Source organism: Saccostrea cucullata, unplaced genomic scaffold (genome assembly GCF_032062105.1).
Source record: "Saccostrea cucullata isolate Sc308-1 unplaced genomic scaffold, CSIRO_AGI_Scuc_v1 ctg1214, whole genome shotgun sequence".
Classification (NCBI taxonomy): domain Eukaryota; kingdom Metazoa; phylum Mollusca; class Bivalvia; order Ostreida; family Ostreidae; genus Saccostrea; species Saccostrea cuccullata.
This window is the reverse complement of record NW_026928347.1, coordinates 113,371-138,304: the sequence shown is the minus strand read 5'-3', so window position 1 is coordinate 138,304 and position 24,934 is coordinate 113,371. Positions and strand designations below refer to the sequence as shown.

General features: G+C 33.2%; 3 protein-coding genes across 3 annotated transcripts; 2 read left to right on the top strand and 1 right to left on the bottom strand.

Annotated features, from left to right (window-relative positions):
- Positions 1–2,785: 2,785 nt before the first annotated feature.
- Positions 2,786–3,558, bottom strand: LOC134277272 (uncharacterized). The gene is made up of 2 exons (XM_062759586.1): positions 3,378–3,558; positions 2,786–2,964 (listed from the first exon to the last, which is right to left on the bottom strand). Exons 1-2 carry the CDS (start codon positions 3,556–3,558, stop codon positions 2,786–2,788), a joined length of 360 nt encoding a protein of 119 aa, XP_062615570.1.
- Positions 3,559–7,112: 3,554 nt separating this feature from the next.
- LOC134277271 (uncharacterized protein K02A2.6-like) lies at positions 7,113–7,748 on the top strand. Its single transcript, XM_062759585.1, has one exon. It carries the CDS (start codon positions 7,113–7,115, stop codon positions 7,746–7,748), a length of 636 nt encoding a protein of 211 aa, XP_062615569.1.
- Positions 7,749–15,496: 7,748 nt separating this feature from the next.
- On the top strand, positions 15,497–18,548 carry LOC134277266 (uncharacterized). Its single transcript, XM_062759580.1, has 6 exons — positions 15,497–15,703; positions 15,985–16,083; positions 16,190–16,337; positions 16,596–16,671; positions 16,889–17,036; positions 17,344–18,548. Exons 1-6 carry the CDS (start codon positions 15,536–15,538, stop codon positions 18,112–18,114), a joined length of 1,410 nt encoding a protein of 469 aa, XP_062615564.1. The 5' UTR covers positions 15,497–15,535; the 3' UTR covers positions 18,115–18,548.
- Positions 18,549–24,934: the final 6,386 nt, after the last annotated feature.

The window sequence follows — 24,934 nt, the reverse complement described above, 5'->3', positions numbered from 1 at the left end:
TGCCATATAACAATATGTTTTAGAACTTATCAAGCTTTATCCTGTTCCTTGCCAAAAAACTTAACTTAGCATAATTCTCATTAACTAATTATCAGTGTTACTTGCGTATGTCAGTGTAGGTCATTACTGGTACATGCCTGACCAACAAAAACTCTAAAGTGGAAAAATCAGAGACAAGATTTTCAGAGCAGCAGAAACAGTAAAATTTGTCAGGTAAATCTAATGATATGTAGTTGAGAATACATGTACTCTAACAACTTGTATTTATTCCCATTCTTCGATTATTAACATCGCCAAAGTCACAATTAATCAGTCTATGATTCTATTTAATCAACCCATTTACAACTATTGTTCAATGAATAATCCGTTCTCTGTACATGCATGCTGCACGCATAAAATCCTCGTGCATCACCTGACAATCAAAATGGCATCACGCTAGGTGACCCTGAAAGTCTGTTTACGCAAGAAGAATTTCTCCTGTGATTTGAAACATTCATATGGTCAGTTCATAATTCACACCTGTTTAAAAAATATTGGGTCACAGCCGGAGGGGCGAGGAAGGGGGGGGGGGGTGCGTGTGTTTAACACACCTTTCAAATTATTTAGTTCTGACCACATCAAGTGTATTTAATCACTCAACTGACATCCAGCAAACTCATCTTCCAGGTTTCACCACAACACTGATTATAAATTTTCTTCCTAAATTATCCTTTTTCAGACAAAAAGCTTGTATTACTAAATTATAATTTTCTTCTTTTTTTTTTTTTTTTTAACAAAAGCACAATTTAAAGTCACATTAAGTTGCATAAGTATCGCCTTCTAGAGGGGGTGGGGGGGGGGGGGTAACAAACGTAACTCGTATGACTTGAAAGAGGATTGATTTTTAATTTCATTTTATTTAGTAAATTATCTTTTTTCAGACACTAATAAGGATGTTTCCTGTAGGTTATGATTTTTTTTATTTACAACAACGTACGATTTAGCAGACTTCTAAAGAACTTTCGACCAGCTAATTCGTATTGCTTTCGAGAAGGAGATCGGAGTACGGTGTAACAAACCTTATAATATCTTTATTTTTTCGCAAACTGTTTTTTTTTTCATTTTTCATGAGATGTATTTCAGAATGAAGTAATATTTATACTGCAGTTTGCACATTTTATTTGCAAGAAATTCGGCTGGCGATTTTTGTATGCAGAGTGAAAGTTGATCACAGTTTTATTAGTAAGATTATAATCTCTGTCAGTTCAGTAGAAATCTTCACGTTTACCGCATGTAATATTTTAATCCATACTGTAAACCAACTTTTATTCGCGTGCGAGAAATTTTCGCGAAGTTCGCGAGAGCCTCGTCATCGCGAATATTTCTCGTCGCGAACCAGTCCTTAAAGTGTATTTGTCTATTGACTGCAGATCCAAAAAGGCTTGATCGCGAAAATTAATCGTCGCGAACTAGTTTATCCCTAGTCGATCGCGAAATAAAATCGTCGCGAATAAAAGTTGGTTTACAGTATTTTACATGATTACAGATTTTCAGCGTAAGTATAACTGCACCAATGATTCGCCTATAGTAAAAATCTTAACAGAATTAATGTGAGAGTCTAACACGGTTCTTTTTTAAACTTTACTCTAGACAGTTAATATATATGTTTTATAATTCTTACAAAATAATTCATTTGTAATATCACGCATCTGATATGTATTACATATGATTGCATACTTACGACAAAAACGATCTTGTATCCGATAAGATTTAATAATTTAAATAAGGAAAATTAAAATCAAAAGTAGAGACAACCAGGGAATAAATTCATGAAAGCGTGTTCTTTCTTAGTGGTATTATAGTCTATTGAACCTATTTTTATGTCAAATATAATTATAGGATTATGAAACATGAATGTACATGTACACATTAAAAGACGGGTTTTTCCCCGGGCATGAGCACGATTATATTGAATTTTGGGGCATCTTATAATATTAGTTTAAATATCTGTATAGTTAAATTACGAATATTTAAATAAACTAATATTTCACAAGGAAATTGATTTAATTTGCTAATATCAAGAAAATGAAAGACTTCAAAGACGCCGACATCGTTCGAGGTCCACTGTGCCCAGTACGTGTTTTGCGGAAAAAACTCCTGGCCTGTACTGTACGATTGACCACAAACACAACCAGTTGATCTAATTTATAGCAAATAAGAAATCGTCTTACGCTCTGTCTAGTAGTTTTAAAGTTGTAGTATGCTTCGAGTAGTTTCCTTATTTTTACAGTTGAAGGCCAAGACGCATGATACTTGATAATGGTGTTCCGAACTGGCAGACACAACCACCGTCCTCCTTTCACAGGCGCCGTAGCGAGAAATAAACCAAAATCACTTATTTGGTCATTACGCTATTCAAAAATCATTGGGGGCGTGGTTTGCATAATTAACCAAAGAACGGTACGGTTCGTTTCTTGCACGGAACGGTACGCTTTGTGGACGGTACGGTACGCTTTGAGAACGGAACGGTACGCTTTGTGCACGGTACGGTACGCTTTCTGCACGGAACGGTTCGCTTTCTGCACGGAACGGTTCGCTTTGTGCACGGAACGATGCGCTTTGTTCACGATACGGTACGCTTTCTGCACGGAACGGTCCGGTTCGTTTCTGAGGTGTAGTAGCACGGTTTAGGGTCTGTAGAATCTCATTTTTCTCGCTACAAATTAAATTAATTGGACGCCCGTGTTACACTAGTTCTCAGTGAAGAATGAAAAAGAACATAAATGTCAAGGTGATACAGTTTTATTTAGTCTGAATCCGAACTTGATGACTCGCTGTGGAAACCCTCATACTCATCATCTGGGAATGCTTTTCTGATTTTAATCACAACACAAGCAGGTAACACCACTCGATTCTTTTTCCCTAATGGCTGTTCCCTCCTCACAAAAAAAAATAAATTGCCTATATGCCATGAGCCTTGATTGCCTACAATTAAAAAGAAAAATCAGTAACTGTTGACTGGATATTGATCCATGCATTAACTTTTATGCAATTTAATTTTAGATGATAAAACTGATATTTAATTGTTTAGTAATTAATGTATATTCTCAGATATGTGATACTTATTTTTAAATTTCTTATTGTATTTTACTGAATTTTTTACTAAAGAGAAATAAATATTTCTTTTTAAAATGACTTCCATAATTTATTTACAACTACTCACCTGTTTGTCAGAACTTAGGGAGCCTGTCCACTTTTCCTTTTATATCGTAAAAATGCAACATATGCTGTTTCAAGAACTACTCTATTTAGACACACCATGTCAAAGTCACTATGCTGTGAAATACATGGACATAGCGATGAAATTTAATTTTCAGCATAATGCTCAAATTCCTTACAGCATACACATTCTCTTTGACTTGGAAGAATGTCACAGTGTCCACACGTGCACCAATTGGTATTATCACCTCTTTCATTTATTTCATTTATTCCCAAATCATCTGAGCTTTCAACTGAAACTGCCAATAATTCCTCTTCATTAAACTCTGGCTCATATTGATAACCTTTGCATTCAGACATGACCTGTTTTCTGTCAATTTGAGCTTCAGAGGCGGAATTGCCTGTCGTACGTCATAAACAGATAGAATTGTGGGAGATATAGTAAATGTAATGTTTAGGAATTTACTAGATTTGTATCACAATCTGTTTATAATTGATTTGACGCGTAAGCAAAGTTAGCTCTCTGACTCTCACAGAGTTCAGTAACCTACTGACATTATTCTGAAATTGAGTCACCTACATTTCCTGTTTCCCAGGCTCCAAAGACTATAAAATATAAAACGATTTTGGTACAAAGACACTTACTTGCTAACTGATATCCAATGTAGTCAGGCTGTATATATATTTGTGCTTATTAGATAAACTATATAAAATATATACCGGTGTTGTTTCTGATATATTACAATGGCGACGAGGATGTACAAAACATGTTAACTCTGTGATTTAATTCGTTGGAGAAGTTAAATCTGAGATTCAATTAAAATTGAAGATATGGCAGCGAAAATCGATTTACCTTGTGTACCTCAGTTCGTGATAGTAGGAGAACTAACAAATGTAGCCCAAAGATGGGAAGATTGGATGAAGAGATTCAAATATTATATGGAAGCATCCGGAGTTACTACTCAGAAACAAAAACGTGCGCTTCTCCTACATTTAGCAGGACCTGAAGTTCAGGACATATATGATACTATTGAACATACAGGTGAGAACTTCGATGATATAGCTAATGATTTAAATACCTACTTTGCACCCAGAAAAACGTTGCTTTCGAAAGACATATGTTTCGTCAGGCATCACAGAATGAAAATGAAACAGTTACAAATTTTGTGACACGATTGCAAAAACTGGCAATATCTTGTGACTTTGGAGTGGCAAAAGATGACAATATCCGTGATCAGGTTATCGATAAATGCAAATCAACAGCACTAAGAAGAAGATTTCTGCGAGAAAAAAGAACTCAACTTAATGAAAGTACTTGAAATATCAAGGGCCGTAGAAATGTCAGATTGTCAAGCACAGAAAATTGAAGAAAATCCAGCTATTCCACAGGAGGTCAACAAAATTAACCAACAGATGAAATCGAAAAAGTTTCCAAATTTCGAAAAACCAAAACCAAGTCGTGCATGGGAATGGAATGACAGAGGTCATGGAAAACAACTGTATGGATACAAAGGACCCGGAGGGCAACACCAATTCCCTAGAAACAACCAACGATGTTACAGATGCGGAAATCAAGGTCATTTTGGTCGTGACTGCAGAATAACACGAGGAAAAAAGTGCAATAAATGTGGAAATGAAGGTCATTTTGCAAAAGTGTGCAACACCAAGCGCCTTAATTGCGTTGTCGAAAATACTACCCCTGAATTCGCCTTCAGTGTATCTAAAAATAAAACACCTACAATCAAAGTTAAAATCAACAACAAAGATGTAAGTGTTATCATTGATACTGGAGCTAGTGTCAACATTCTGGACGGAGTAACATTTCGAACCTTGTTCCCGGACAATAAAGCTTTGAAACACCCAACATCAGAAATTTTTGCATACGGATCACCAAAACCACTGAAACAACTTGGTATCATTATGGCAGAGTTGAAACATAACGGCGAATCTATTCGAACAACTTTCCATGTCATTCCCGGAAAATATGGAAACTTGATCAGCAAAACAACAGCTGAGCAATTCAAGCTGATTAAACTGGAGCAGCATTTCATCCAAGAGATAACAAAAGAAGCTTCCACAATAGTTCAGGAATACAGCGACCTTTTCGTTGGACTTGGTAAACTTAAGAAATTTCAACTCAAGTTACATGTAGACAACGCAGTACGACCAGTGGCTCAACCCATACGCCGTCTGCCATATCACATGCGTGAAGCTGTTGGAAACAAAATTGATGAATTGGAAAATTTATATGTAATTGAAAAAGTTGAGGGACCGACACCATGGGTTTCACCTCTTGTTTGCATACCAAAACCGAAGCAAAACGACGTGCGAATCTGTGTGGATACAAGCAAATAATGGATAATGCGGGAACGATTTCCTATTCCGAATAGAAGAAACACTACAAGAAATGAATGGAGCAACATGTTTCTCTAAACTTGATCTTAAATTAGGATTTCATCAAATTGAATTAGAGCCAGATTCAAGAAACATAACAACTTTTGTCTGCCACAAAGGTTTGTACAGATACAAGCGGCTCATGTTTTTAATTTCGTGTGCACCGGAAATTTACCAACGAATTATACAACAAGTATTACAAGGGATCACGGGCTGTAAGAATATATCAGACGATATAATTGTCTTCGGCAAAACGAAAGAAGATCATGACAAAGCGCTTCGGGAAGTTTTCAATAAACTTCGAGAGAGTAATTTGACCCTGAACAAAGAGAAATGCGAATTTTACAAGACAGAGCTAAAATATATGGGACACATATTGTCCAAAGAAGGAATTAAAGTCGACCAAGAGAAAGTCAAAGCGGTTCAGGAAGCAAAACAGCCCAGTAATGTACAAGAAGTCCGCAAGAAGTCCGCAGTTTCCTTGGACTTGTCAATTACTGTGCAAGATTCATTCCGAATTTAGCAACAATAGCTGAGCCAATCCGTAAGCTGACACGCAAGTCAACAAAATGGGAGTGGGGAAACACTGAAACAAAAGCTTTCGTCCAACTAAAAGAGTTATTAACATCATCAGAAGTTATGGCGTACTACAAACTAAGTGCAGAAACAAGACTAATTGTAGATGGAAGTCCTTATGGGCTCGGAGCAATATTAGAACAGAAACAAGAAGACGGAGAATTTTGTCCAATGGCTTACGCAAGTCGTACCCTCACTGACACGGAGCGACGGTACTCGCAAACCGAACGAGAATCACTGTCAATTGTATGGGCATGCCAACGATTTCAAACGTATTTGTATGGAGTAGATTTTACCATCTTCACAGATCACAAACCCCTTACCTACATATTTACACCAAAACACAAACCACCTGCTAGAATAGAACGATGGATCATGAAACTACAACCATTTAAATTTACTGTGATCTATACTCCCGGAAGCCAAAACGCAGCTGATGTACTTTCACGCCAGGAAAATGCAAACAATAATACTCCGAATCAAGAACAAACAAGCGCAGAAGACTATGTCAATTTTGTAATCGAACACGCAGTACCAAAAGCAATGACCATAGAGGAAACTGAGCGCGAATCCGAAAATGACCCTACGCTGCAACAAGTACGGGAAAACATCACTTCAGGAACTTGGACCAAATCGGACAAAAATTTACCTTTTTACCATATCCGATCAGAGTTAGCAGTTCGAGGACCGATTGTACTAAAACAGGCTCGAATGATCATCCCACAATCCCTGCGGAAGAGAACACTAGAAATCGCACATGAGTCACATCAAGGAGTCGTTAAAACAAAGGCACTTTTACGAGAAAAAGTGTGGTGGCCAAAAATGGACGAAGATTTTGAAACCGCTGTATTGTCATGTCATGCATGTCAAATGGTATGTAAATCAAATCAAAGAGCACCCGTTACGATGACAGACCTACCCACAGGACCTTGGAAAAATTAGGAATGGATTTATGCGGACCATTCCCAACCGGAGAACAAGTATTAGTAATAGTTGATTACTATACCAGATATCCAGAAATCGAAATCATGAAGTCTGTAACTTCAGAAGCTATTATTAGACGACTAGTGAGAATTTTTGCAACCTATGGACTACCAGAAGAAATAGTCACAGACAACGGCAGACAATTCATATCGGATGAATTTGAAAATTTCTTAGCGCGGAACGGAATTAAACATCACAGAACTTTACCGTACTGGCCTCAAGCTAATGGAGAGGTTGAAAGGTTTAATGCAACACTAAAGAAATCTGCACAAATCGCAAAAGTAGAGCGCAAAGATTGGAGATTTGAAATATATAAATTTCTCCTAAATTACCGGAATACACCGCACAGCACAACGAGAGAATCACCTGCAAAATTAATGTTCGGCAGAGAATTGAGAACAAGAATTCCACAATTGCCACATAATCAAAGGAACAGAATTCTTAACCGTCGGGACAGAAGAAATAAAATTATCTGTCAAATTGCTTGCGGGGGAGAGAGTGCTGATAAGGAACAATATGCTAAAATCCAAGTTAGACACAAAATGGAATGGACCGTTCACAGTTATATCCCACGAGGGCAATGCTGTGAAGATTGACATTAATGGTAGAGCTACTTATCGAAACATCAACCACGTGCGACCCTTTAACGGCACGCGACAATGACAGTTTTATTAAACAAACATTTGTTGCTGAAGCGAAGGCACTTGACTCTTGAGGAAATGTTTAACCTCATTTTAAAATTTTTTGTATGTCCATCTGTTAAGTATAAATTCAAAGAGGGGAGGATTGTAATGTTTAGGAATTTACTAGATTTGTATCACAATCTGTTTATAATTGATTTGACGCGTAAGCAAAGTTAGCTCTCTGACTCTCACAAAGTTCAGTAACCTACTGACATTATTCTGAAATTGAGTCACCTACATTTCCTGTTTCCCAGGCTCCAAAGACTATAAAATATAAAACGATTTTGGTACAAAGACACTTACTTGCTAACTGATATCCAATGTAGTCAGGCTGTATATATATTTGTGCTTATTAGATAAACTATATAAAATATATACCGGTGTTGTTTCTGATATATTACAGTAAAGAACGGTAACTTTATCTTTCAAAATGGCGGCCCCCAGTAGCTTTTATTTATCTATAATTACAAAGTGTTTTCTACATAACGAACTTTTATCAGATAAAAATACCCCATGGAATATTTATCAGACCATTCAACCTTTGAAATTTGAAAATATTTTTGCAAACCATACGTTTCCTTTAAGATTCTTTTAGCGTCATCAGTTATTTTTCTTGAGAGTAGGTTTAACTCAAAGACATGCATTTGAAACCAATTACTATGCCATATGGAAATAATGTATAATATGTTAAAATTGTAAAATGTCAATATAATATAGTGTAAAAAATAGTATAAAAATAATGTTTAAATTCTATTTTCAAAATTTATGTATTTATGTTGAACACAGAGACGTTACGCGCGATGTTGGTGCTAATTTACAATTTTAGACTCTGATCTATTAAACTCATCGGTAATTTTAAAAATATACTCGCAATATGGGTGAATTTGGTATGATTGGATAAATTTTCAACAGAACTACCTGATTCTACATGTAGTTAGAAAATAAAAAAATAATTCTTTTAAACGCAAATAATGGGTATTTCAAGTGTGTATCGCGTTATATTTTTTAGCAAGGATCGCGCATTTTTCCTGTGTAGATAGAATTTTCATTTTCCTCACAAAATAAGAGCAAAGCCATGTCGTTTGTAACTTTATAAACAATTTTGCATTAAATGTTGGCAAGAAATAGAACGCGGTAGTTTTTACAGATGAAGAATCTGTGACGCTTTTAATTAAAAACGTGCATAAGAATATACACAATAAATTTACGCATTCACACGAAAGTTTATATAGAAACAAATTGTATCAAAATGATGTTCTTTTCCTATAGATATGAAATATTTCATTGATGTTGATATCACACTGCATGCTTTGGTGCTAGTAATTGGATTACAAGTTCAACAGAAATGTCCAGCGTTTAAAGTGACGTGTAAAAATAAGACAATGCTTTTTTGAGTCGTTAAGTTATATTGTTTTCCCCATCGACTACAAGAATAATTGAATGTCCATAATGTGCTACTCTAAACGTTTAGATTGAATGTCAGATTAATAGATTTACTTCATTAATCAATATTTTATGCAACATTGAGGAGGTTCAACATATTTGTCCAGTGGACGTTCTTGACGCGTAAAATCCCTTCTGCTTCAACGTCAATACATGGAAATGCGTTTAAGACTGCTTCGAGCAATTAACAAAATTTATCATACAAATACAAATCCAAAGCGCCCTTTATGTTCTTTAGTTGAATTATAAATAGACTATGACTTTTTAAACTTGTATTTCAAGTACAAAGAGATAGCGATGGGGTACCAGTCCAGCAAGTACATGTAACACTATAAGAAGCTTTACGTCAATTTTTCCATAACGCTATGAAAGCGTTACGTCAAACGTCACCAACATCGCGCGTAACGTCAGAAATTCTTTTCAAAATGATACATTACCGGTTATTAACAGTCTAGTTCTTAAATATCTTGTCCTAAATGTATATTCAAACTAGAGTAAGCATGCATTTTCACCTTTTGGTATCCTTTTTTTACAAAAAAATCATATCAAGAATTGGTGGCTTTTCATCGGCTCTCTCCCTCAGTTGTATTTTTTCCTGTTAGTTGTACATATGTTACATGTAATCTATTTTTATTCATATTAACTTGATTGTTTATAGTACGATTATTGGCAGTAAACACTTCAGTGGCTTTTTATTACCAATCCAAAATTATACATATTCCTGATATAAGATTTTTAAAATAATTTCCTATAAGAAAGGAAATAATATAGATTATTTATAGATATGGATGAACTTTGTAAAACCATAAGATGTGCTTCTCATTCAATAAGTTTTCAATTTAATTGACGACCGGCCATTGACAAAGACTTATCTGCGCAAGGCCATTAACATGCATTGCATTCAACTGCAATGAAGAGTGAAAGAAAACGGGCTCTATATTTGTCAGAATATTTATTATCCTTAGAATTCAAACTTCTTTTTCCTTTTATAGAGATTTCAAGGTTATTTCCTTTCGACCAATAGAAGGTAAACATGAATATCATACATATATTATCAGTATATCTAATAGTTGCAATTCATGAGTTTTGGTGCATTGTTCATTTCATGTCCAAACGACAAGCATTATTTTTCTGTTTATGCATTTGAAGGTGCTGGAAATGCTACAATTTTGAGGATGGAAAATATGACGACGACAACATTTCAAGCTAGCAAACAACTGTTAGCTATACGTGAGCAACTGAAACAAATGGACAAACAGTATAAAGAAGGATTTATATTTGAAAATGCAAGAGAATCTCCGGGTCTGGAAAAGAAAAATGAGGTATATTTGTCTTCGCTTAATTCAATGAACGTACTTTAAAAAAATATTGAAATAGAATATACTTTCATAATAAAATGAAAATGTTACTTGACAAATGGATTTGTATTTCCTTGAAAACTTCGGTTAAATATAATTGGAATTCATACGAAATAATGGATAACTTACTTGTGATCAAATCAAACGCACTGAAACGTGCCCTCAATTTTTTTACTTAAAAATGTGTAGGAAAAATTATACAAATTTGTCAATGGAAAGGTAATCCATTTTTATTTGATTCTTTACCTTATTTGTTATTTTAATTACTCTGCAGATATATATCTATTTGTTTTAAATTGCATTTGAAAAGTTAAACACGTATTTAAATGATTTATTGGGACATTTTCAGCTTCTTTTTGTTCAACAATTAAGCTTTTAATCTTCAATGACTAGTGAGCCAATTTACAAAATGTATGTAGAATTCTTGATGTTTGTTCAAAATAGTTTATAGCATATTACTTATGGTATTATATTAGAAAAGAAATAATTTGTTATTACGTCGATAAAGAAATAATAGGGCACTTGTACATATCTTTGGTAATTAAGGTAAAAGGTCTTCATCATCAAAATTATTCAGATGTTTGCAAACAGCACAGGTCCATGATTTTCATTCAGACACTGACATATCATACAGATATGACAGTTTTATTAATATCAATCATTTATCTAAGATTGTTCCGTTTTCACATTGCATAACATTAAAGAAAATCTTAAAGGTACTTGGACACAGATTTGAAGTTAATATTTTCACTATAATATTACAACTTATATATTTTAATAGCATTTCACACAAAAATTAATTAGAAATCTTATTTCATTTAAAAGTTATTAAAACTTTAAATTTTTTGGCAGGTTTGATTGACACGTCCTTGCACTTTCACAAATTTTAACTTTATTCTTAATCCTTAGGAAAAGTGGCAATCCTGATGTGTATTAATGAAAAATATTAATACTATAATCCAGAAAATTCAGAGTAGACAAGTACTAAAGCAAAACAAACACACAATATATTGTCAGTCCGTGCAGATGTGGTGAACAGACTTTGGCCATTTAACGCACCCGATGAATCGTAAACACCAAACAATAACATGTTTACAAAAACCTGTGTACATAACACGAGTGTGATCGATTCGCAAAACTCTGTACACCACGGAATGACGATACTTGTGAAGTAGTTCTGCTTTCTAACATTTCTACTCTGAATAAACTTATTCTTCTTGATTTAAGTTTTAATATTTCTCATAAATACGCATCAAGATTGCCACTTTTCCTAAGGATTAAAAATAAAGTTAAAATTTGTGAAAGTGTAAGGATGTGTCAATCAAACCCGCCAAAAAATTTAAAGTTTGAATAACTTTTAAATGAAATAAGATTTTTAATTAATTTTTGTGTGAAATGCTATTGAAATATATAATTCGTGATATTATACAGAAAAAATGAGAAAATATTAACTTCAAATCTGTGTCCAAGTACCTTTAAAACGGAGAGAATGACAGTCTGAAATCCGTTCTACCTTGATAAAATTAGGTCTTGAAATACAAAAAAAAAAAAAAAAAAAAAAATGCGAATTTAGATGAGGATAACTACTAAGTTATTTCACGGAAGAAATTTACGCAATAAATTAAATATTTGTATTTAATGTTTAAAGCATACAATCTGCGGTATATCCAAAACTCACAATTAAATATTAAAATCTTAGAAAAAAGAAAATACATGTAGAAGATCGGCCAAAAGAAAGGGTCAAAGAAATCGGCTATAACAAAATTAATAAATTTAGCATGATAGATCTGTCAACAACTATATATACAGTTCAAGGAAATTAATTTACTGAGTAGAAATCTAAATAAATGTTAGTATAATAGAGCTCTGTATGTAAACTGTGTCAACAGAATATGTTTCAGCTACAACTGAACATGTACTTGAACGTGAACGCTAATCTCTCATATATGTACATGTAAACATTTATATATCAGATACCTCGTTTTAGGTAACGAACATTGAATGATAAAATACTTTTTTCTTTGCAATACAAAACACAGAAGTTAGAAAATAAATATTAAAAAAATGAAATGCGACTTTTTCTACCAAATAATTAAAATCATTGCTATTAGACCTTGTGTGTACTGTTACATAAAATAATTTACTTACTTTCAAGTCGGCAAATGAATTAAAACCCTAGAATTATTATAGACTTAATCTCATATGAGGTAGATAAATTCGAAGGGCAGGATGTTGAAAATCCATAACCTATTTGAAATTAGATAAACAAGATCTAACCAAATACAGTGGACCCTCATTTCTCCGGACGCTTTGGTTCCCAGTCCATTTGTCCGGATATGTGAAGCATCCGGATATCTGAATCACCAATTAAACAAGACAACACAGCATTTAAAAATTTCGTTCCGATGAAAAATCGTCCGGATACTGAATCATCCGGATATCTGGCGTCCGGATATCTGAAGGTCCACTGTATCCAAAAATAGAATCGACGTCTTAAATTAAGTTACGTTCGGAATGAAATCGATTAATATTAGTACTACAAATTAATTCGGTGTAACACATTTACTCCTCTTGCCTGATCACGACGGAATCAGACGACTTTGTTTGTTTTATTATTATAGTAAAATACTGTAAAAAAATAATGCGAGCAAATTTTCATAGTTTAGAATGTTAGAATTATTTCACTATTTTCCAGGATTAATGAAATTGTTTCCGAGAATTAATTCTGTCTGAATTACACGGAAAACCCGATGATCCGAAAGTTCATAAGTGCAGTATTTAAAAAAAAAAAGTTTATAAAAAGACTTATTAACATAAACATTATGGAAACATTGTACAAATAAAATAAATCAGCGGATTGAGTTTAGGGTCTTTATTTCATTAAATTGATTGAATTTTTATTTAAAACTCTAGCAAGGAAATGATTTTTTAAAATCCATAACAATTATACAATTATCTAATTTATTTAGAATAAAATCTTTAATGAGTGTTGTTCACACAAGTTATGAACAGAAACCCGAAAATAAATACTTTTTGACACAAGGTAAGAGAGCAGTTCAGGTATGTTGACGGTGGACACACACGGGCCGAGGTGTCATTTAGGGGAACAGGGGAGAAGGGCATGTTGACGGTCGCACAGGAAGGCAGTGTGCTGATTAGAGAGGTACACATACATGTTGTATGTGTCAGTTTTCTGGCAAGGAAAGCTCTTCGATTTGACACTCAGATGCATGATATTTTCAGTTTATTTCCACGCCGAAAATGTAAGCTGTTAAAAGTAATCATGCTTTTTCCTGCATAAATTAATTATTTTTAGATTATCTAATGCCAGATAAAATAAATGAAAAACTTCTATTTTATAGTAACTGCCATGGTGTGATAAGTTGGGTAAAGCATTTTCATGCATTTTACTTTTTAATTTTGATTTTTTTTAAATTCAGAAAAAGGAATTTAGCAAATTAAACAGTAATGAAAATACAATGTAAACTTAAAAATTAAGCGGTTACGGACAAAATCGGTGTTAAAGTTATCTGGATCAGTGTCTTATGCTTTATTATTTTTGTAATATCAAGATTTCAAATAATTGTGCGTACATGTACATGCAGATCAGAGGCGTAAAAACATTACTAATATTATTAGATGATAGATCGGGAAAAAAATAATATTGCATTAAAAAAAGGTATATATATATCCTCTGCTTTTTATTTATATATTTGATTTTTGGGGTACGCATCGTTTAGAGGAATTGATCCTTACGTCGCGGGATCGAACCCTACTTTGTGATGAGGCTGTATAAACCAAAGTCCCGTGTCGCATAAGGTGCTGGCACGAAAATGATCCCATGATGAATGGCCCTAAGTGCCGAGTATACGACAAAATGTGCAGCTCTCCAGCGGCAAGTGGTGGCGTCTTCATATGAGAGAACAATTCTCGAGAAGGATGTTAAACAATATATACAATCAATCAGTCTTATCTCGTTTTAGAAATTCTTGCGCGTCGAATCTACTGTGAGATATAAACCCCGTATGCAGGTGATAAAGGTATAATGCTGCATTATTGAAGGAAGTTGACGATTGAATAGTTAAAGTCATCACGTTTATCATTAAACTTGGTAGTTAGATTACCATTAATGTCTTCTTTTTTTAAGTAAAATATCCAAATTAATTGATTTTTATTTTTAATCTTGGAGTAAGCTCAGTCGGTAGACTTGATTGGTAGGTGTCGAAAGAAAAGGTAGCAACTGTTTCTTTACTTAGCTTTAGGCACAACAAATGTTTCGGGTCTTTTTATGTTTCGAATCTTAAATAATATGGTGACATATACATTTTGTGGAATAATTGGAAAATTTAAAGTATATTAAATGAAAATAAATGCAGTTTTTGTACTTTAAACAACTAAAATTGTGAGGGTGAAAACACATGTATGCTCAATGGTACTGATTGCCGAGTAATGGTCTTAATTTAAAGCACAAAACCGGTATATAGTGACATCTCCATAGGGGTGAAAAACACTCTCTAACAGGACATAAAATAACATATAGTAATGATTTTTGGAAGAGGTGCTCAAAATGCAGATCTTTTGTCTTTAAACGATGAAATCTTTAAAATAAATACATTCATTACTTTGAAGAGAATATACATGTATAGGAGAAAAAAAAGATACTGATGAAGTTAGACTTGATGAATTAAGTAAATTCAAATTATGACCAAGATATTCATTACATGTCAGTTCAACTGTTGAAATAAACATATGATTGATAAGAGTATGTCAGTTTTTTTATACATTTAATTTATAATGGATATTAACTCAATACATACACACAATGCTAATTATCATTATTTTTGCCAGACAGAGATGCATGAAAAGATCCCAAACCAAAATGTCACAGGCAGATTTGAAATGCAATCAGAGGAACCAAATGCCTCTCAGGCCCACGGTTTTGAACATATTGAAGCCATGTTTTCAACGTTAATAGAAGATTCTCATGACAATTACCAGCCTCTCCTTGATCTACCTCTCTCTGAAGAATTACGTCACGCCATCACAAACATGGAGGATATTGATGATGTATGTGTATATTTTGTACACATTTAAAACGAACATTCATGTATACCTATAAACTTTGTAGGATTTTTTTTCCCCTGATGCCCGAAATTCATGAATAATTCTATAAATATAATACCAAATTTATTTAAAGATTCTATTTTTAATTTCCCGAAAATTCACTTCATGCGAGTCATGAAATTCTTCATTTTTTAATATGAGAGATTTAGTTTACAGTGAAATCGCTATTCTACCATTATCTAAAAAGTCAGATTTGAGAAGTCTAAGGTTGATTTTATTCATAGGTAGATACGCCGATCGGGAATGTTATCGGTTCAGTTCAAATTGACCTAGTGGCCCAGGAAGATCTTCACACGATCGAGCAGTTTGTATCCTGCTCAGAGGTGTTACTTTTTTTAAATTGCTTCAAAATTGTCCAATTGTATATCGTCATACTTAATCTTAATTTTCGGATGAAAGGATGGAATATATTTTGGCGTTATTTTTTAGAGTCCCCAGATTGAAGAAGAAAGTAACCCGTGGAGTCTCGAACAGCAATCAAGAAATGACCTCTCGACACCTGGACAATTTACAACAAAGGAAGAAGAAACAGATCTCCGTAGAAAAGAAAGAATTAGAAAGGACAATCACAATATCAGTAAGATTTTACCGTAGATAGATGCTAATTTATAATCTGTGTCATTGCAGAAATTGGAAACAGAAATTGCATTTTCTGTTTCTTTATAAAGGAAAGGTAAAACGTAAAATAAATACATGTAGCATAAAATTAATTTAAAACTTCAGTTTCAGTTATTTATACATGTAATGCTTCATTTTTCAAAATAAGAGTACAAACAATCTTTTAAATTGTATATATTGTATAAAAAATTCTTGAGAAATATTTTCATTCTTTTAGTTGAGCGAAGACGACGATACAATATCAACGACAGGATTAAAGAACTTGCTACTTTACTGCCCTCTTCCACTCATCCGTAATAACATTTTTATATTTTGTCAAGGATTACACTTTAAACCAATATAAAAGATACAAATGTGTGCATATCCTTAAAAATTTCTGTCATTATTTTGAATCGGCTATAGTTTCGAACACCTTTGGCAATATCAATTTGTTTATTTATTCAGAAAACTTGAATATTTATTATAAATTGTGATTTACTATAAATTTTAAATATCTTTTTTTTGTATCAGGTCAATGAAACTCAATAAGGGTTCCATTTTAAAAGCATCTGTGGAGTATGTTAAGATTCTGAAAAAAGACAGAGAAAAACTCGATCAATATGAAGCAAACAAGAAAGCAATGGAGAAAATTTACCAGAAATTGCTGATTAGAATTTTTGTAAGATCCTTTTTCGATATATTTTTTCATTACCTTTATAGATATAACTTAAATATATGTAAGCTAATTAATTTTTAGGCCGTTTTTGCATGAATCAGATATAAACCTATGCTATGTTTTATTTAAAACTTATTAAAATGTAGAAAATGATTATTTTTAACTGCATAACGCTTAAAACAAAAATTTTAAAAATTCAATATCTGCTCAATCTGTTGATTCAAGCGATAGAAGACTAGAAATGTGATGTTCTTAAAAAGTTGTTTAAGGCGAATTTACAGTATCAAAACATATGAACTCTTTGTTCTAGCAACTTGAATTGAAGATGAAGTTATATGGGTTGACAGAACAACTAGACTGCATGCAAGTAAAGAAAAAGAGACCGAAAAGGAAATTGAGTGAAATCGATGCAATGGTAGAAGGTTTGATGATGTCGAAAGTATTACAAAATTTCAATTCAGATCCTCGCACAGAAGATTTAATTTTCAAGGAAGAGGCAAAGCCCAAAATGTCAGCAAATGACAAAGATACCAAGCATGCGACAACAAAATCTGATTTGAAAGAACGTATCATGAAAAGGTTAAGCAAGGAAAGCTTTGATCAATGCAAAATAAAACTGTTGAATTTCAAAGAAAGACAGGATTTGCATACTCCCTGTGGAGCGCAACACAGTCGTAAAAAAGTCCAAAATCAGATCAAATTACAAGATGACATATCGCGAGCGGGAATGTCCACTGGAGCAAAAGACGAAATATACATATCAGAACAACAATTAGATGCTATGGAATTAGTTCACAATCCACCAATCTTTGACAATGACAATTCTGAATGTAGTCTAGAGAAAAGCAACCTTTTCCTAGATATTTTGGAAAATGAAGCCGCTTCGAATATTACTGTATCTCAGATTGACCCAAATTCGACCGAATCTTCAACTCCAGATCAACATCTAAAGCCAATGAAAGATGGTGTCTGTATTTCTACAGTGACGTCAACAACTAATATGCTTGAAGCTTTACTTAGAAACACTGAAGAAGCATCGTCTGTATTCTCCTCCTTGGAAAATTCACTTGAAAGCACATGATGAGAATTTTAAAGACTTAAAAATGGAACAATTATTTTAATGTATTCGTCCTTTATAATTACCGCAACTGTATATCATTCGTTTCATTATATATGTGATGAGAGAGAAACAGACAGACAGACAGAGAGAGTGACGGTGGATGTGTGTGTGTGCGTCTTTCTTGAAGAATCGGCTATAAGCTTAATTTTCTTGAAAATAATTTGCTGCTAAACATAACAAGCTATAAATTTTTATCGAGGAAAATGTACTTTTATTTTCTATTATCAAAACTGCTTTTCAAGCACTTTTAAAATGAGCACTACCACCATAAAAACAAACAGATTTATTAGAAGTGGTGTTTCATTTAATATGTTGCATGAAAGGGCGCTTTGGGAGATCAAAGAGATGTTAATTTTGAATCTGGAAAAGCATTTTTACTACTCAAATGCAGGAAGATATACGTTTTCTTGGCATTACAAGGTAAATCAATTTATAGACACGATCTTCCTTCTAGAGGCGACGTGCTCTAAAGCATATCAGCCATGTAATTGGACAAACAAGTTTGGTCTGACAGTGATTATAAAAGGTAATGCTACAACTGTAAAAGAAGTAGTTAATAATCTTGAATTATTTCAAAACTCATGATTCAAATCACATAGTCGTCATTTAGCATTTTGGATTTCTTTGAATGAACTCATGAAATACCAATTATGTAAATGCTTTGGGAGTTTTGGAGGTTTTAGGCAACACAATATCCAATTTGTTTAATATTCTGAAGCAAGACCCGTGTCTATTTAAATAATGAAAGGTCTAAAGGCCATTATTTCTTTGAAATTGGATTTATGTACTCATCTGTATATTAGAATGAAACCTTCACCTCCATTTATTAACCATTAATTCAGTGTTAAGATTAAGCACTAAACTAGTGTCGTCAGCAAAAACCTAGCACAGACCTCTTCTTTCAACCTTTCCTGCTCTTTCAGTTATTTTGATAATTATGGTACATAACGTAACATTCAGTATTTTGTCTAACATGCATCTATTCATAGCTAAAACATATCTTGGCCATCAACTATAAAAGTATTTTTTTTCATTAAACATAAATAATTTTGCATTATCCTTTAATTATGATTGATCATTTATATCATTTACTATCACAATTACATTATCAATAGCAATTCTTTATTATGACTGAATAATCAAAAGGGAATAACGTCTCTTAAAGTAGAGACCGGTCACGGTAGCCTATTGGCAGAACGTTTGCTTCGTGATCGGGAAGTCCGGGTTGGATTCTCGTTAAAGGCGCCGCGTCAAATCTAAGATGTAAACAAAGGTAGTGACTGTTCCTTCGCCAAACGCTTGGCACAAGAAGTGAAAGTCACGGGTCTTTCGGATATACAGTAGCCTTAAAAACGTAGGTCCCGTGTCACGGTAGGTGGGTGGCGTTGGCACGATAAAGAATCTTCAGTGCTCAATGGCCCTGAGTGACGAGTATTGGTCTAAATTTGAAGCCCTCCACCTGCATACGGTGACATCTCTGTATGAGTGAAAAATTCTCAAATGGGACGTTAAACAATATAGAATTAATCAATCTTAAAGTAGAGTGGCGGTTTCCGTACATGTTCTTTAGGCTCCTTTCCCTTGTATCAAAGCCCATAAGCGAGTAACCATGAATAACAGAAATCTGGTTTAAAACACTCTTGCTCATTACAAGTATTGTTTTCCTGTTTTACTTTTTGGAACAGAAAGGACGATTTTTGAGGATTTAATTCTTTTGTGCTATAAATAATTAGAGCTAAATTCTAATACTGAAGCTCTTACCCCTGATCCGTACTTTTTTTTTTTCAATTTCAAATCAACATTTCGTAGAGTCTATATAAAAGTTCAAAAAAAAAATGTAATTGTTGTTTTGTCTTTGAACAATAAGACTATACAAGACAAGTCATGAAATATATGGACACAACGAACAGTATTCGAGTCAAAAATCCATCAAACAATACTAAATTGGAGCAGAGGTAACAACAGACTTCCAAAACATCATGAGGTGGATTGAGGTGCAATGGAGGAATGAACATCCTTTGCCAACAGGTCACACCGCACTGTGCTTTTGTCTATTGAATCAACTGAAAGATGAAACCCCTCGAGTGATGAAGTAGTTGACAATAGAAAAGTTAAAGTCATCAGGTATATTATAAAACTGGGTCGGGTATTAAGATTACCATTAATGTCTTTTCCCGTTAAATATCCAAATATGAAGTAGACGTGTCAGACTCGATGGTATCGTTTAGTTCAAGATCACCAGGATATTATAACATCATACGAGTTTCAAAAGTTTTGGAAACAGTTTAATAAAAATTTAATCGTTTTTCGGAAATTATTGAGTTTGATATCATTGGAAAGATCAGAAAAATATACACATATTGTGACATTACATTATAATTCTTATGACATAATAACTCCGAAAATGAGGTCAAACTTCCGCATGTTTAGCACACTGACCATAAGAATGACGTAACAAAAGGCACAATTTGATCAAATTAAAATTTTAAAGACAAATTTTGCTCCTTACTCGGACGCAAGCTAACGGACGCAAATGCCAGTTGGTGGAATGTTTACATAGACTACAATCTCGCAGTACAGTTAAGGCACCATTTTCTATAAAAAGTCACCGAAAACGATACACTTAATGTTTAACTGTTTTATTATTTAGCAAGACACTGTACTTAAAATAGCTTTATGTTATCTTAAAGAGTATGTCCATCGCTATTCACCTTGGAATTTTTGTCATTATGTGACCCTCTGCAGTCACGTGGGTTCCGATTTTATGTCAACAAATGAAATGTCAAATTTAACCAACAAGTTCAAGGCCAAAGCAAACAAAAAAATACCTCCACATTGTTTTAAATTGTCCCTAAGTATATATACTTTCGCAAAAGTGATGATCATTCAGTTAGTTTTCCGATACATTTAGGTTATTCACCTAAAACAGACAGTAGTATATGAAAAATAGGGTATTTTCCTAATATCATCGGAAATTATAAATTACCTAAAAGATTACAAAGAAATGAGCATAACTTTTTGAAAAATTAATGCAGTAAAATGGTTAATCTAAAACATAAACCTTCTTTTTAGATTGTTGTCATGCCCTTGAACTTTTTCATTAAAAATTGACATCTTGCTACAGTCAATCTAAATATAGTTTTCAAACGCATCGTTGACCCAGCATGGGAGATAACTCTTTAGTACTTGATATAGTTTGTTTACCTCGTTGGTTTTAAATAATTATACTTGCAGACTGCACTGGGATCTTTTTACTTAAGCAAACAGTATGCATAAACCATCCTGGATATTACTTTCTATTTTATTACTTCGTTGTCTATACAATGTATGATTTATGTATCCTAAAAGACGTCTTCCAGACCTTCCGCATTTCCTTGAATATGTGTAAACACACATGCAGCTACATGTAGGTGTAAAGTTTGCCGCAGCATGTAATCTAAAATGCTGATTAATAATAAAAATGGAAATATTCATTTATAATAGTCATTTGACAGCCTCCATCAATAATTAATTCGATAACTATACCCCCTGGACAGTCACTACTGTACATACACTTGTGTACAAATGTTTTTTTCGCATAAGAGATTCTATCATGACTGTCATTCAAACCTTCAACTCCTAAGAGATTTGAATTGTACGTTTTAAGAACTACAGTTCTTAGCAATAAGTGAGTCATAATTGCATTTTTCCACTATATATTTCATTGAAAAACGCATTTTTCTAAAATATTATTGCAGTGTCATTTGTCGTTTCTTTTTAATGCCTAAAGCACCATAGATGCAGAATTTGATCATACAATAACAAATAATTAATATAGAAATTGTATAAATTTACAACCATAGATCTGAAGTGGAGGTTCTTTGTTTTCAACATAATGATACAGATACTTTTTTATATTATGTAGCATGTTTGTATGCCAAAAAGACAACAATATTACATGCTCAGTAAATCATTGTCAACTCATTAACCGCAACAATGAAATATCAAATTTAATTTAGTTTAAGTTTGTATTACTGATAATCCCCCTTATTACACATGTCGTCTCAAAGAAAATAAGCTAATTCACTCTATATTTTGTACAATTACATTTTTAAATCTCTAATAAGATAGTGTGCAACTTCGTGTAGGCTGTTGGGAAGGGAGGGAAGGGGGGGGGTACACACACTGCACTGCATTAGTTTTTCACTGACTGTGATAATACATCTAAATGAACACGTACACATTTGCGATGGGATTTTCTTCGATGTTAACAAAAGCATGGCTGAATGCACTGCAGACAGTGATGGATCTAGGGAGCTTGTGCAGATCGCGTCAGTCTTCCATTATTTTCCGTAATAATGTCCTCATAGTCTCGTAATAGGGATAAACAATGTCTTGTCTCTTATTTTATTCTATTTTCTTTAAAGATTGTCTGGTTATTGCATTTAAATCCACTGCATATCTCAGCTGATATCGCCACGTTTGTAGATGTAAACAACATTCCGTGTCATCGAGTGCAAACGCTTGGCTGAAGCCGAATGCAGCCAAATGGTACATAAAAAAAAATGAATTATTTTAAAAACATACTATTCTATATAAGAGAGATTCACTAATAATTATTTATTTAAAAAAGGAAATATTGCCGTTTGTTACAAATTCTTGCAAATTTCGGTAAAAAGTTATTTTGAGCTCCATTTCCTTATAAGAATCAATCAGGGCGGAGCAACTGTCATGACGTCAAACCTCATTATGACCTAGGCCTCATTACCATATTTTTTTCATGGGTTGCCTTAACCGTACTGCGCTATCAATAATTAATTCGATAACTATACCCCTCTGGACAGTCACTACTGTACATACACTTGTGTACAAATATTTTTTTCGCATAAGAGATTCTATCATGACTTTCATTCAAACCTTCAACTCCTAAAGGATTTAAATTGTACGTTTTAAGAACTAGAGTACTTGGCCATACGTTAGTCATAATTGCATTTTTCCACTATTTATTTCATTGAAAAACGCATTTTTTGAAAAAATATATATTATTGCAGTGTCATTTTTGTTTCTTTTTAATGTCTAATGCACCATAAAATGCAGAATTTGATGTAGCTTCTTCACATTTTTTTCAAAATAGTTTTGTCTTCATGCATTAGCGTGAATTCACAGGTCAAGTGCAGAAACAAAAATTTTAAGTCTTCTGTGTGTTAAGAAATCATAGTAATTTGAGGTTAGAAAATTTTATCTTGACAATATTTGATAACATATTCTCAATGTTTTAAGTATCATTTTGTTTATCCTTTAAGATAGGAAAATGTGAATAATTCTGTATGTTTCAGTGAAAAAATCATGAAAATTGAGCTAAATTGTTTTCACAACTAGTTCTTATAAAATAGGTTTTTCAATGAAATGTAAAGCGTAAAAATGCAATTATGACTCACTTATGGCCAGGTACTGTAAGTGGAAAGCATAGATATTCCTGTATTTGTTAAGGAGACAACCATTTTATTCCGAAAGAGGGGGTGGGGGTTCGGATCTCAAAAATGTTGAAAATAAGTATGTCCCAGACTGGATAAGAAATAAATAATCTGCCCTAGACCAGTGCTCCCCCTACTATAAGTTGATTTTTTAAAATTATTTTTGGCATGTCAGACATTTTTCAGTGAAGAAGAAAATAAATAATCTGTCTTTCATTTTATTGGAAATAAATATTAGTAGACCTGCCCTTCATTGACATGAAAAGAAATAAAAACTGACTTGGGAAAACTTGCCCCTCACCCCTTCAGAATAAAATGGTGGTCCCCTTTCCTGTTTTGAATCAATTAGGGGAGCCTTTAATCTCCTATTATTTAAAAAAACAAATAAAAACAATGTACATGCTGGAAATAAAATCTGATAAACATTGACACCCACCACACAAAATATATGCAAGTCAAGATTATCAAATCTTAACAGCTTTTTCAAAACCTTTACAATAAGTAAATGTATATGAAAAAGTCAAAGCATTTTTTATCAAGAAAATTTATTTAATAAACAGCTTTTCAAATTAAAGGTAGACTGTACAAGGAATATTGAGCAGCTGCAAATTATTTCCATCACTCCATGTTCTTGTGGATGAAATCAATTCTGAAAATACATGTATGAGAAAATCAGGACATACAACATGTATATACATACCATTATTGAGAGTAATTTGGTGTTTAAAATTCAATTAAATTCAGAACAATGTATGGAAACATGCACAAACATTTGAAGCATGTTTAAATGATGGCAATTTTACTGTTATATTTTATTATTTTGCCAGGATTATTGCATGGTTTATAGCTAATATGGAGCATACCATTTTCCTTAAATGATGGATTAACTTGCTGCCTGAATGAATCCATTGGTCCAATTCTTTGGGAATAGCTGCAACACATTAAATTTGCTAATGCTATGAGATTACTAAAAAAATACATTGTCTAATAAAATGACATTACATTTGACAAAACAAGTCATGATACACTGTATGCTGTATACTGTAGTTGAATTTATGAAATTCATATTAAAAGATAAATGGAAACAAAGTTTTTTTTTAATTCTTTATTTATTTTACACAATCTGTTTCACAATTCATAATTCAAAATTTAATATATTACAGATTTGTTTTTTGATAGAGAGAGAGAGAAGAGAGAGGGAGAGAGAGAAGATAGAGAGAGAGAAAGAAAGAAAGAGAGAGAGGGGAGGGAGAGTTGGCATGTTTTAAAATTCCTTTACATAAATAATTTTTTTTTCATTTAATAACATTTTATGAAAACATTTGATT